Here is a 15,315-nt window from a genome sequence, read left to right as displayed (position 1 = left end):
AAAAAAAAACCTTTTTACATTTAGGAACATAAATAGTTACTATTTTAAATAAAAAAATTTTGTAAAATTTATATTTTTTTACTTAATTTTTAGCTTGAGAATTCAATTTTGATCCTCCAATTTCTTTTTAAAAAATATGTCCCTCAAAATTAAAAAATAATAATTTTAGTCCCTCAAATTTGTGTAACTAAAATGATTTTTTTTTAAAAATCATTTTAGAGCATCAAATTGAGTACTTAGAAACTAAAAACACACTTCTTAAAATTCGAAAAAACAACTTAGTTTTAAAAATAAAAATAAAGAACCAAAGCTGAATTTACTCCAAATTTTAGGGACTATAAGCCTATTTTTTAAAATTTTCATTTCATTTCATTGGTAGAAACATAAAATTGCTCCCAAGTAAACTTGTAATAGGAAATCAAATACCGTCTTCAACATCATTCTTAAATAAACTTACTACTCAAATATCACAAGGAAATCAATTCAATGATTCCAGAAACAAGTACATAATTTAATCTCTAGCATTAGAAAGTTTGAACCATTACATCCTTATCAAGAACTCAGTCACGCTCACTTATTGCAGTCAAGTGCTCATCAATTTCCTCGGTGGTTAAAACTCTGAATTCTGGATTTTCTTTCCGCACCACTCCAACCTAGAAAACGCAAAACACAATCATTTGAACTAAATCAGTGAAGAAAATGTTTGTTGGAAGGGAATAATCATAAAAAAAATCAATTATCCATTATCCTTTTAAATTTAGAGCAAAGATGTCAACACTAATTTATGCCACTGAAAAGCTGACATTATAATACAATCCTCCATTTTACAAACCAATAATTGAGTTATTAGTACATATTACTAAGCACTAGAATCAACAATCAATTGAAACATTAGGGAATCACATTCTCACAAAAAAAAACATCGAGAATAAAAAATAATATTATAGACTCTTGTCTATTCATAACCTACAAGGAAAGCTAATGAAATAGTGAGTAATGAAAAAAAAATTAACCTGAGTTGCCTAAAAGACAAATGCAAAAGAGGGTCATAAACTCAAAAAGAAAAAAAAAAACACTAGGCAGCATGACAAAAATGCATAACTTTCGTTTAATTAGAAAGATCAAGCAACTGGCTGACAATCTTTAAAATGAAGACAATAAATGTTTTGGCCCTTCAAGGACTAAAACAAGAATGAAATCCTGCAATATTTTTTTAAAAACAAATTATGGATTATTTTATCAACTTCATTAAACTAAACATGGGGTCATATAAAGGTCTGTAATCTATAAAATAAAGTTCTACCTCAATCTCAGTGGCCTTAAAATCCTCCTGAAGAACTGATTGCAGGGCAGAAATGGCAGTCTGATAAACAAAACAGGGAGATCTTAGAGAATTAGAACATCAAAAACATGATTGGATAACTGTTAATGTAATTGGTGAAAAAATCATTTTCATGTCTTTAGTTACAATATAGCATAATTAAAAAAGTCTTGCAAACAAAAACCAATTACATCAATGAGGAAGCATAGATAGAAGATTGTCACTCACAAGAAAGAAGAACGAAAGGGCAACAAATCATATAATACATATAAGAAGGTTTAAGCTAAGTCAAGGGCTGATATGTAATACATGAAATCTAATGATTACATGTCAATGTCATAACTAAGGTAATAAGTTACAGTTTTAATGAGAATCCAAAAGTTTAGTTTTTATTACATTATATCCGACTGACATAGATATAGGCTTGTTGTATCCTTAGCACTCAGATATACAGAAGATGCCAACCATTATTCCTCCAGTCAGCAAATCCAAAATCTGAGATCATCTAGATCAAATTTCACTCATTTTTCAGACTTTTCACCTTTCAGCAAATCATAGCCAATCTTCAGCATCCGCTTACATTCGATAACTTTCATGCGGGTTGCAGACTAATAATGAATATAATAGCATAGTAAATATTTATCAAGTTAGAAAAACTTTTGGAGATTTTCCAGGAAAAAAAGAATCAACAAAATCCGTTGTTCATCCTATAAAATCCAACATGTTGAAACATATCCTTGAAAGCATACAAATTCTCAGAGACAACATGGCAGTCTTTCATACAAACAAAAGCCAGCAACAAGATTGTCAATTTCACAAACTAAGCAGAGGGAACTGGAGTGAGAGGAAAAAGAATGCAAGAACACTACCTGAACTGTCTCCTCATATGTAAATGAAGGGTCATTCTTCATCTTCTTTTCCAAGAAATTAATTGCCTCTTGGTCCTTCAATCCAGCACTTGTTGCCTGAGTACATCATAACATATTACACTTCAATTTCTGTCTACAAGTGCATTTAATTAATTACAAACAGATTACAATGCATGAAGTGATGACAAATGAAGAAACACAATTCCTTAACATTTCAAGATTAAATCAATGTGCATCACGATATGTGTATGGCTTAGAGTAAACAATCAAATATAAAAAAAGTAAAGTAGTCAGCAGATCTAACAGAACAAAACAATTGCAATACAGCTATTTTAAAAAATCACAAAATCTCTAAATCATTGACCAGGGAGTAGATGCATAGGTTTCTCAATGTTAATAGTTTAGATAGGTAAAGTGATAAACTGAGACCAAATGAGGAGGAAAGGGAAACTTCAGGATGAGTGAAGACTCATGAACTTTACATATGCTTATATATTTTGTAGCACAACTACATTATAATGATAATTATTACATAAAGTTCATAACATAATTACAATGAGTCCAAGGATGCTATAAATAATTTAAAAGATTTCTGCCTTCATATACATACTCTCTCCTTTTCACCACTATTGACTAATGATAATCTCTTCTTTTCTGGGTCAAGCATAATTGTATTTATATTGCCATGTCAATTTTTTATTTGGTTCCCTAGATCCTCAATCTTACAATAGTAATAAAAAAAAACGGAATAACAATTTTTCACAAAGTAAAAGCAGGCAATCTGGCTTATTCATCCCCAACCCCCTCTCTATCATTTTAATATTTTATGATGATAGGTAATTGTTTTCAGTGTAAGAGTCTGAGATGTAAAAATAGACAAAGAAACATGTAACTTAGAAACTTTTATGGAATTAAATTTATTATCAGCATGTTTTTCTTTTTCTCATTAAATAACACTAAAAAAAATCTAAACATCAATCAAAGTGAGAGAAGTTCTTCTATGTACCTTGTGACCAAAGTAATGACCAGCTGGATCACATTTGTAAAGCTGAGGTCCATATTCATCATCAATACCCAAAACCATGGCAACTTCATGGCACAATAGATTCAAAGTCATAAAAAGAGGATACAACATCAATAATAACAATAAGTAATTGAATTATAAAATATTTTTTTATCAATAGTTATAATACAAAACAAATTGTCTGATCTTTCAAACAGGGTGAAAATTGTTTGGCCGTGAAAAGGCCAAGAAGAAAACATACCTACTCCAAGTGGTCTCATATAAGCATGTTGAGTATAGACTTGTGATTTGTCTGCAATCCTGTTATTGAAAAAGGAAACAATAGGCAGACACAAAAGATGTTATTGACAAATTATAAAAGCCTAAAACGGTAAAATATAACAAGGTTATTGCAAACTAGGAGTAAAGAGAAAACTGAAATATTATGAAAACTGTTATTGTGTTATGAATGAGTTAGTTACAACAGAATTACACAGTAGAGTATTTATAGAGTTCTAACTACAGAAGTAGTTAGCTTAACTAACTAACTCTTATGCTGAGTCAGCAATAACTCAGCTGTATCTACTATACTCTATTATTCCCCCCCTCAAACACAGAGTGCTCTGAAACTCAGTGAAAGAAAGCACTCTGAGTTTGGATCACAAATGCAGAAAAGACAGCTTGACAAGAGGTTTAGTCAACATATCAGCAAGTTGAACGTAGGCAGGAACATGACACACCAGCAGGGATTTATCCAAAACTTTTTCTCTCTCAAAAAAGATGTCTAATTCCATGTCTTTGGTCCGTGAATGAAGAACAGGATTGTGACTCAAAGCAACAGTGCTGAGATTATCACAATAGACAGTTGTAGTAATTTTAATAGAGTTCTCTTAGTAAGGATTGAATCCATAGAAGTTCTAATGCGGTAACAGCCAAGCTTCGATGTTCAGCTTCTGTAGTCGAACGAGCAACAGAGGACTGCTTCTTTGACAATCAAGAAACAGGATTAGGACCAAAGAAAATACATCCCCGCGAAATTGGTCTTCTGTCAACCATATCCATTCCCCAATCAGTATCAAAAAAAGCTTCTAAAGTATAGGGTTCTCCCTGAGGAGCAGATTTTAAAGAAAACCCATAGTCTATAGTACCCTTTAGATACCTTAAAATACGCTTGACAGCCTTCCAATGTTCCCCACAGGTTCTGACATAAACTGACAGACCTTGTTTACACTGTAGCTCAATTCTGGCCAGGTTACAGTAATGTACTGAAGTGTCCCATCAGCTGACCGATAGAGAGTAGCATCAGCAACAGGGACTGAAACAAGCTTAGCTGTACCAAGTTTAGTTAACTTAAGATCAGAGGGCAGAGGAGTGAGTATTGGTTTGGCATCAACCATCTTAGCCTTTTCAAGTAAATCACGAATGTATTTAGCTTGAGATAACAGTAGAGAACCATTACTCAAATGTTTTACTTCAATAACCAGAAAATAATCCAAATTTCCTAGTTGTTTAAGAGCAAAGACAGCATGTAGTTTGGTCATTAATTTTTGAATAAGAACAGGAGATGACCTTGTGATGATAATATCATCAACATATATCAACAGATAAAGGCACTCAGAATCAGTCTTGAACACTAGAAGGCATGGACCACACATGCTTTGAACAAAGCCAAAATTCAGTAGTGTTTTGGTTAATCTTTCATACCAGGCCCTAGGTGCCTGTTTTAAGCCATAGATAGCTTTCTTGAGTTTGCAGACCATACTTTTATCAGAATCAGCAAATCCAAGAGGCTGTGTCATGTAGAATTCTTCCAAATAGCCATTAAGAAAAGCATTGTTCACATCGATTTGCTGAATAGACCAGTGATGATTAAGAGCAATAGTCAACATTATTCTGATTGTGACAGATTTCAAAACTGGTGCAAAAGTTTGTGAATAATCTTGACCAGGGATTTGATTAAACCCCTTGGCCACCAACCGAGCTTTATACTTCAAGATAGAGCCATCAAAATTCTGTTTTACCCTGAAAACCCACTTGCAGCCAATGGCTTTTCTGCCTAAGGATAACGGGACCAGAGACCAAGTGTTATTGGCCATAAGAGCATTGTACTCTTGCCGCATAGCTTCCTTCCACTCAGGAGATGAGAGAGCATGTTTAACAGAAGTAGGTTCAGCAGTAGTTAGAAGTAAGGTAGGATGTAACCGTGGTCGTACAATACCTGACTTTGATCTAGTCTGCATGGGATGTGTATTTTGAGGTTGAGGAGGAGTAGTAGAGGGTAAAGTAGAGGGACTGGACTCATCATTTGCTGGAATAGAGGATGCAGCTTGTTTAGTGGGAACTAGCTGAAGAGAATTCAACTCAACAGGTTGAGACAATGAACTAAGGGACTCTATAGACTCCATAGAATGAGAAGGAGGATTAGGATGAGCAGTAGGTATAGGAAGGACACCAAGACGAAGTAATTGAGAGGGAACACTAGAAGGAGGGGATGAAACATGAGGCTTAGCAACAGAAAAAGGGAAGCTGGACTCATTGAAAACAACATCACAAGACAAAAATTTTACCCTTTGAATCAAGACATTTATATCCTTTATGATGAGGTGAATATCCCAAAAAAGTACATGGACTTGACCTGAAATCAAGTTTATCTTTGTTAAAGGGCCTTGGATGAGGAAAACACATACACCCAAACACCTTTAGAAAAGAATAATCAGGATATTTGTTAAAGGTCATTTCATAAGGGATGGTATTTTTGAGATAGGCAGAAGGAAATCTATTAATAAGATAAACTGCTGTATGAAAAGCATGATCCCAGTAAGAAAGAGGCATGGAAGCCTGTGACAAAAGAGTCAAACCCATTTCAACAATGTGCCTGTGTTTTCTTTCCACTACACCATTTTGATGGTGAGTATGAGGACAGATAAGCCTATGATGAATGCCTATTTGATTAAGATATTGAGTAAAAGGTCTAAACTCACCCCCCCCCCCCCCCCCCCCCCCAATCAGTTTGAATACTTTTAATTTTCTGGTTTAACTGTAATTCAGCAAGGCTCTTAAACTGTTTGAACACAGACAGAGTTTCAGATTTCTGTTTTAAAGAATAGATCCAAGTGTAACAGCTGTAAGCATCAACAAATGAGACATAGTAATTGAAACCCATAGAAGAAAGCATAGGTGCAGGTCCCCATAGATCACAGAATATTAACTCAAGAGGAGCACAATAGACAGAATCAGAAGGATAAGAGGGAAGTCTGTGAGATTTGCCAATACAGCAGGCAGTACACAATTCTTCTGTCATTTTATTGAAAAAAGGTATATTACAAGTCCTAAGAACATGAGTTACAACAGCAGAACTAGGATGACCTAGCCTATTAAGCTAAAGAGAAAGTAAACTAGAGTTACTAGAATTGACATTATTACAATGAGAAGACAAAGCTGAAAGTGAAGACATATGAACAGAGGCAGCAGCCCTTCCAACAGTAGACTTGACAGAAGAATTCAAAAGATTTGAGAAGACATAGAGGTCATCTTAGCTAAGAGCACCTCTAAGGAGTATGAAACCATCAACCTGAGATTTGACAACACAATGAGATGAGTGAAACTCAAAAATGACATTATCTTTGGCAAACTGACTCACACTAATAAGTTCTTAGTTATGTGAGGAACATGCAATAGATTATTTAGGGTTAATTTAACATCAGAGGCAAAAAGAGACTGAAAAATTGTTGAACTAGTGGAAATAATAGGCAAACCTTGACCGCTGCTAAGGAAAACATGCTCATTGGCCGAGGTTGGAACTTCATTCATCAAGTTCTGAGGAGATGCAGTGACGTGATGAGTTGCACCAGAATCAATGTACCAATTCTGTGACTGCTGAGTAGGATTAGCATTGGCTAAGTAGGCTTGAGGAGCTTGTGCATTGTGCTGTGACTGAGAGTTATTGTTCTGAGGTTGAGAATTAGGCCTATGATAGGAGTAGTTTCTGTTCTGATTCCCAGAATGATTCTGATTATACTGTTGAGCTACATAATTTGGATTAAACCTGTGATAGCAATAAGCTGCACTGTGGCCAAACTTGTAGCAGACTTGACACTGTATTTTATACCTATCAGTATTTCCATAATTTCAGTGATCACCATTTCCAAAATTCCTGTTATAATTATTTCCATAGTTTCTGTTATCAATGTTACCATAATTTCTGCCTCCTCTATATACATAACTAGATCTGCCACCTCTACCTCTGGAATTAGAAGATCTGCCCCTATCATTGTGTTGAGTAAACTGCACTTGAGGTGTTGAATCCGAGTCAGTATCCTCTGCCTTTGCTGTTTGAGCTCGAGTCAAATTCAGTGCAGGAGCAACAACACTTTCTCTTAACTTTTCAAGCCTTTGTTCTTGAGCCAAAAGAAGAGATTAGATCTCCTCAAATTTGAACTGATCAATCTTACTGCTGATTGTAGTAACCAGTGACTCATATTCACTTGGCAAACCTTCAAGAATAACATCTATCTGTTCCTGAACAGAAACAGTTTGTCCAATGGCTAGTAAAGAATCAACAATTGTTTTTATACGAGTGAGAAATTCAACTATGGAGCGTTCACCTTTTCTGGTATTCCTAAGTTCTGTGCGAAGATATCTGAATTTTGCTTTTGTTTTAGCATAAAAATGATTATGTATCTTTTCCAACAACTTTTGACAGAATTGCCTCAGATAAGAACGACTGAAGCCAAACTAGCAGTGATTGATCTTGATATTCCCATGCTGCATATGCTGGATTTTCTTTATCCATGTCTGCACTTCTTGTGTAAGATACTTTGGGGGAATTAGTGGGCGGACAACAAAACGTTGAAGTCGATGAACCTTTAGAACCGGTCCAATTTGCTGCTTCCAAAGCAAAAAGTTATCATCTGTAAGTTTAACCATAACATGATATGCGAAATTATTTCCAGCGCCAGAGGAGGAGTTTACCGGGGACCTCCGGTCACCGGAACCGCATTAATCGGCGACAATGACATAGCATACACAAACCAAAAACATGAAACCTGATTCTGAAATCGCAGGAAAAGAGAACACGAATCTAAGACCATGATCATAGAAACGCGATTAAAGAAGAACGAACAGAGATGCCGGAAACAGATGCCGCTAATACTAGCAAATCGCGTGCAACCAGAGATCGAGACCAAAGGAGTGCGAAGAATGGAGAAATCGCACAAAACAGAAATCGCGATCAAAGAGGTAACAGAATCGAAATCTAAGAACAGAATTCAAACTGGATCGAAATCGCGATCAAAGCGACGCAACGATCGAAGAAACACAGTTTTCCAGATCGGAAATCCAAACAGAATCGAAAAATCATGGATTCACTTGAATCACACAAACAACCAAACAAAACACAAGAAGGATGTGCTTGCAGAAGCGAAAAAATAGGATCGAACTGCCATTGAAGGCTTTAGGAAGCTCTGGATACCATGAAGAAATCCATGGAGGTGAGAGAGAGAGAGAGAGAGAGAGAACTGAAATATTATGAAAACTATTATCGTATTATGAATGAGTTAGTTAAAACAGAATTACACAGTAGAGTATTTATAGAGAGTACAGAAGTAGTTAGCTTAACTAAGTAACTCTTATATTGAGTCAGCAACAACTGAGCTGTATCTACTATACACTATTATAACAAGCATAGACAAAACTGCTACTGCAATTAACTGTGCTTCCTACTCTTGTGCATAAAACAAAACATGATAGAAACCAGTTTTTCATAGAAGCCACATTAAATTACTCACTAATTCAAAACAGAAACATATAACATTAAAGGAAAGGGAAAAAAATCAATTTTTTTTAGCTAACAGCTATATTAAACTGCATAGACCCGTTTGAGAATCCTTTCTAAGATGGTAGAACTTAATCCTAACAGACAGAACATATTACCAAGATATAACACACTGTATCCACATCCAGCAAAGAAATTGAAAGCAAAAACATAACAAGCTATTAAGAACTAATGCTAGTGCTGTAACCAACAATTCACTACCACTGTGCCATTGCTAGAAAAGCTGTTAACATTCTGTTTAAGAAATTTTGTGAAGTAAACTAAAGCAGCGATAGAAATTTCAAGCCCTACACGTGTCTCAAGTAAAAAAATGGTGTGCTATCCACTGCTTGCCAGATACCTTTATATATCACAAATGTTTAATCATAATCAGTGTCATTTCCAGAGAGTGTGTAAAAATCTGGACATGACTATTACTATATTAGAAAAATTACTGTGAAGATGGTGTAGAACCAGAGTTAGAATGAGGTAGATGGATAAGGAAAGTAAGAGCCACTTAATCACCAATTACTTTACCATCAGATTTGCAGCAAGTGCTTTATACAACTAGAAAAATGAAAGATGGCAATGAACAATCACACCCAATAAATTCAATCCTTATAAAACCTTGACACAAAATTATCATCTCTAAAACTGAAAAAAGTTTTCATTCTTTATCAGCATTCAGCATCCCTATCTGAAACACATGACAACATTAAGTAGTTGACAGGTCCAATAACTTGCTATAACTCATAGCCATAATGGTTTCTAATGTGGGATCTGTTAACAGCACCTATTTGGAGGAGAAAGCACAAATAGTTTCTTCACTGTTTTAGTGCATTAGATGCTAATTACTGAATAAGCATGCAATCTACATATTCAACACGGTAGGAGGAGCAACAGATAATAGAATATTCCTGTTGCACTTCAATTTCAGAAGCACGTTACAACAATGTGGCTATTACCAATTGTTGTACTGTTTCGGGTAACATTCTTCTCCACTAAATAATGATAATTTGAAAGCAGATATGAAACAGGATAATAAGCAGCTAGTAATAGTAATGATGGCAAAATATCTTTCTAAAAACAGAACCACTTACCATTTAGCTAATACATCTACAGGCATTTCATATCCATATGTAAAGCGAAACTCAGCTGCTTCATTTCTTGCTTGTTGGACCAGTGTCCTAGCATCAGCTGGAAAGAGGTATTCCAATATGATAAAGCAAAAATTGAATTTTTAATGTAAAAATAAGTTAGCTCTAAATATATCTTTATACAAATATTCATTTTCTCTGGCTGAAATCTAAACATGTACTCATACATCAAAATTTTATTTAAGGAAAAACAATATTATCATTGTCTCTACAGTGTCAGTGAGTCTAGTCTGATCATATGTCAAGTTAGCCCTAGGTACAACTTTGACAGTAACATTCAGGTCTAATAGAACTATTTTCTCATCATAAACTATTAATCACATTTTATGTAAGGTTGCACAATTTTGTTGACCAGTATCACACATAAAAAAATAGCTGCATCCGAAACAAAAGGTTTGGCTTCAAAACAAATATCTACAAGACTGTAACAAAGAATCAGTGAAGAGGTGCAACAAAAAAATATACCTGTCATGCCAGTAGCCAATAAACCAAGGTACTTGGTGATGGGAAAGAGGTGTGTAACACTTGTGTTGTCCAAAAGCTTATCCTGCATTGAGCATACCAAAGTAAGCATCCTGGACACATACTCACACAAGCAAAACAAAGATCAAAGAACCATTTATTTTCTGTACTCACCGGAACCTTCTTCTGAGTAACAACACAAATCGAATCCTTTCCTCGGACACCAATTGAGGTGATTCCTGCGGCCTTAACAGCCTTGAAAGCATACTCTGTTTCAACATGCATAAAAATTCCACCACTCAGAACACTACAGCCTAACAAACTAGTCAACTCTTTTCCAAACAAGTCAAACAAACTGCAATGAAATTTTCATAAACCTACGCTGATCCAGTAGGGGAGTCACAGATATAAGGCCGCGTTTGGTAAGGTTAAATTAGGGCTTAAGACAACAATTTTTTTTTTTAAAAAAAAGAGAGAGAACATAAGATTGAAAAAGAGAAACTGATACATTTTGCCAATAGAAAAAAAAACAATGTATTTCCATTCCTAACGGACACAATCAATCCACTCAGATTCATGCGAGCAATTCTTAACTTCGGACTTCCACCTTCCTAAGCCTTTCACAAATGCAATCCACTAACCTAGCTCACTATTCCATTACCATTAATTTCAACTTAAATCACCAAAATTAAAAAATAATTTCATGAACGACCAAAAAATAACAATACTTGTTTTTCCATATAGAAAATCTTAACAAATTAGGTCAATCCAGAACGTGAAAGATCTAAAGGGTATTTAACTGATTAAAACGTCGCGTTGCGAGAGGTTACAGTAAAAGAAGAAATTTGAGTTACGTACCGACTTGGAAGAGACGTCCTTCAGGGGAGAAAATAGTGATGTGACGATCGTATCCACCTCCACTTCCTCGACTCATTTTTGCCCTAACGGATGACGGCGGAGTGCGATGGCTCTTGCGGTGGTCGACGACGGCGGCGACGAGAGTGATGCTGATGTGATTGGTTTTGGAAAAAGCGAAGTGCAACGAAGGACAGGAGGTGGAGACGGAGACGGAGACGGTGCTTTTGGTCTTAAAGCGTCGAAGATCTCAACTTCCTACTCAAGAAAACATGGACAGTACCCTCAAATGGGCCGTATGTGTAATTAACGAGAGGGTATTGCTATTGGCACTTCCAAATTTGCTATTGACACTTCTCATGTGGGTGCCTTTGGGAATTGCCAAATTGCCCCTTGGTAGGAAATAAAACGGAAACTTGTACAAGAGACTTACAATTCCGTTGTTAAATTTTTTCCACCCCCATTTACTAAACGGAAATACATTTTTGTTGTATACTTTGATAGTTACACAACATAAGTGTGTCTTCATAGTACTATAGTTCTTGGCCACCCCTATAATGAAAATATGTTTTCGTTGTTGAGCTGAAAAATTGTCCAATGGAGTTGTGTTTCCATTGTTATATTTTTTTTCTTGATGCATTGTGAGCAGCAAAAGCATGTTTTGTTGTTAGTTGTACAAACATAAATTTGTAAAATGATTGTGAAAAAAATAATAATGAAAATATGTTTTCGTTGTTATTTTTGTTTGTCCGCCATAATAATTAAATGTTTAAGGACCTCAACCTGGCTTACAACACAATATGCATGGCTTACAACAATTAGCAAACTTTATAGTCTACATTAAATGCATAAAAACATTAGATAGAGTCTTACCAAGTGTCAAATGAATACACATAACAATACTTAATACAAAGAAGTTAACTAAAACAACTAATCCTTAATGATGTTTATTACATATTGAGATCCTATAGTTGAATGAAACACCAATGAGTTAAATTCTTGTATGCGTTACAAGTACGATCTCTGTCATGAATGAGCTTCACATGTGTAGTATGTACTCCATTGTGGTGCAATAGGAGGTAGGGGATAATCATCCTCCAAATACATTTATATTATCACAGAAAAATGATATAGTTGAGTTAGTTAACAAACCAATTAATGATTACAATACTAAAAAGTCTCTTAAGTAGATGTTGTATGCCTGCACAAAAAGATTTTCGTTGACAAACCCAATGGCAATAAGGTGTTGTTATGCCACAAATGGTGTCAAACTCCTAAACAGAAAGAAAGTCCAACTTTGGAGCATAGATAAGAAAACTAAGATAACATTATACCAACTAGCAATAATATAACCCATGTCAGGAATGGTCATCCACTTGCTAATGAATGTTATTAGGCCAGGTTGAACATACAAAGAGTCTAATAATTTAACCAATTTGTCTTATGTGCCAAACAACTCAATATATTGAGAATTCCATGTTTGAAGTTCCTAAATCAAGTCTTGTCAAACTAGAGCCCATGATTCCTCACCCTGACCTAGTAAAGCTGCAATTATCTTGTAACTATAATTTCCATCGGGTCTCACTTCAACATTTTTTGCGATGAACTATTGCAATGGATTGGGAAATTCATTCATATAAGGAATTTTTTTTGGTTCTCTTTTTGTTATTGGCATCTTTGCGGGACACACTTGGAGTTCTCAAACTATTAACCATCATGTTCATTTCATCGATTCAATCCCACATCGAAGGTGCACATTTAGTAGATTTCACAGACTTTGGTGCACCCTTTATTTTGACTTTCTCTAGAAGGGGACACATTGAAGTGGTATCCGAAAATACAAGTTCACGGACCTTATACTTCAATGTCATTTACCCGCCTACACCAAGCAGTGAAAATCTCTTTAACAATGCATTGACTTCATTTGTAAGAGTTAAGTCCCCCCAAGAATCACCTATGTCGTCTGTACCACTAATAGATAACATCTTCCAATGCACATGAATGAACAACAAGGGTATTGGGCCACTGATATGGCTATGCCTAGCAATTTCACAGGCACACACTAGACCGTGATTAGTTCTGAGTGTGCAGCCACAAGCAAAATTGTCAACACCGACAATTGTAGAGCACTTCAATTCATCAAAGATTAAACTTTGTGCTTGTGTTGAAACAAAGCCTCGTAGTCTCTTGTAAAATGGTGTATTGAACCTGTGGTCAACCACATTGATGCTTTTCTAAAATGATGCCTTAAGTTCAGTATGTTGCAATAAAACCATGTTATTCATTGCATCCCAACAAATACACAAATCACCCATGCTATCATAAAGCAACCTCTTTAATCTTGAATGTGCGCCTTCAACCCTGTAAAGCAGTTTAGTGTAATGTCAACAAAAGATACATAACAAACAAAATGTGAAACAAGTAATTACAAAAGGAACCTATTAATTGTTATGTTTCCAAGATGCACAATGTGATCAGTCCATGCTTGTACATATCTTTCCTTATGATGCATCAACCGTGTATAATAAACATACTCATGAAATGTCAAATAAAGTGCACACATGTTTGTAAAGCTTTTCAACCATTGCACATATATTTGTTTTTTCAGTAGAATTCACCAAGCCTGCCCAAGCATTTTCCGACCTATAAATGACAAGAACAAGTCCTAGAATTTTCCCCAAATCTCGAGCCTAGTGCAGCAAATAATCTCGATTTGCAAAAACATAAAAGAAAATTCTTCACTTACACAACATACACATACACAAATATAAAATCAATTGTCAACTAATCAACATACCTCATCAGTCATTAAATGATTGGAAAAGTCAGGTAATCAAGTTAGGGGGGAAGGGTCAATGTCCAACCCATTGTCAGGATCTTCATGTTGATTTCCCAAGCCATCATGATCTGCAGACATTTCATCTGATTGATTGGGATGGTAAAAGTCATTTCGACTATCATCAAGCATGTTTCCAAAATCATGAGGCATTGTAACTTCATCAGGAAAAAAATGTATTCCAATTCATGTATTTTTTTTTGCAAAGAACCATTCATAAAAAATAAAAAATACGACACAACAACGTTCCAACAAGAAAAAAAACTCAACGGAATCCTGATTTTGTTGTATGTCTGAAATTGGACACACAATGGAATCATGATTATGTTGTGTGTCTAAACCCAAACAACAACGAAATCATGATTTTGTTGTGTGTCAAAACCCAAATAACAACAAAATCATGATTCCATTGAGTATTTTGAAAATTAAGAAAATATAGAATTATGATTTGGTCTAACGAGAAAGAAAGGAAGAGGAAAAGTGATGGAGGAGTAAAGGAGGAAGGAAAAAAGGTTAGGGGTGTAGGAAAAAGGGAGAAAAGTAAAATGGTCAAATTGTTGTGGTTGATAGTGTCAATAGAAAATTTGGAAGTAACAATAGCAATGCCCCTAACAAGATGGACCAAACTGGGCCCATGAAACTTTTGGTCGTGGCCCATGTAATATACAAGTCACACTTTGGAAGAAAAAATGGAGAGAAATGCTATAAAGGTCAAATAATCAACGACTTGGTTAAAATGTGTGTTAAATTAAAACACATTTATGTCTTAAGAAAAATCATGACCTTTAATTATTTTGATTATATGTAAACAAATACAAAGGTTAAAAGTTGTGTCTTGTGTGCTATCAGAACATGTTTCACGAAGTTGGCGTCTAATGCTTTAGACGATAGCAAGATGGAATCATAATCTGATACGACATTAAAGTTGGTATTTAAGACTTCACTTAATACTTTGTATTTGAGATCTATTTTACGAAGACATTCTCCTAGGAGTTGTCAA

The 15,315-nt window shown here is 35.1% G+C and overlaps 1 protein-coding gene and 1 long non-coding RNA gene across 2 annotated transcripts; both read right to left on the bottom strand.

Annotated features, from left to right (window-relative positions):
* Positions 1-389: 389 nt before the first annotated feature.
* Positions 390-11,728, bottom strand: LOC114380180 (proteasome subunit alpha type-6-like). The gene is made up of 9 exons (XM_028339133.1): positions 11,483-11,728; positions 10,799-10,893; positions 10,628-10,709; positions 10,106-10,202; positions 3,456-3,514; positions 3,197-3,279; positions 2,191-2,286; positions 1,304-1,363; positions 390-653 (listed from the first exon to the last, which is right to left on the bottom strand). The coding sequence occupies exons 1-9, from the start codon at positions 11,556-11,558 to the stop codon at positions 561-563; spliced, it is 741 nt and encodes a 246-aa protein (XP_028194934.1). The 5' UTR covers positions 11,559-11,728; the 3' UTR covers positions 390-560.
* LOC114380181 lies at positions 6,475-10,097 on the bottom strand. The gene is made up of 2 exons (XR_003659675.1): positions 6,949-10,097; positions 6,475-6,764 (listed from the first exon to the last, which is right to left on the bottom strand). It is a non-coding gene; the product is annotated as an uncharacterized LOC114380181 (long non-coding RNA).
* Positions 11,729-15,315: the final 3,587 nt, after the last annotated feature.

Source organism: Glycine soja, chromosome 12 (assembly GCF_004193775.1).
Source record: "Glycine soja cultivar W05 chromosome 12, ASM419377v2, whole genome shotgun sequence".
Lineage (NCBI taxonomy): Eukaryota > Viridiplantae > Streptophyta > Magnoliopsida > Fabales > Fabaceae > Glycine > Glycine soja.
Note: the sequence above shows the minus strand (reverse complement) of the source record. Positions and strands in the feature narration are given on the sequence as shown.

What these genes read in the sequence shown, in the direction of transcription:
- LOC114380180 (XM_028339133.1), bottom strand. Translation starts at nt 11,558, where the DNA reads ATGAGTCGAGGAAGTGGAGGTGGATACGATCGTCACATCACTATTTTC. An exon ending in CATATGAGGAGACAGTTCAG is followed by an intron (nt 1,364 to 2,190) that starts GTAGTGTTCTTG and finishes TTTGTTTATCAG; the next exon opens with ACTGCCATTTCTGCCCTGCA. An exon ending in TTAAGGCCACTGAGATTGAG is followed by an intron (nt 654 to 1,303) that starts GTAGAACTTTAT and finishes TGCGTTTTCTAG; the next exon opens with GTTGGAGTGGTGCGGAAAGA.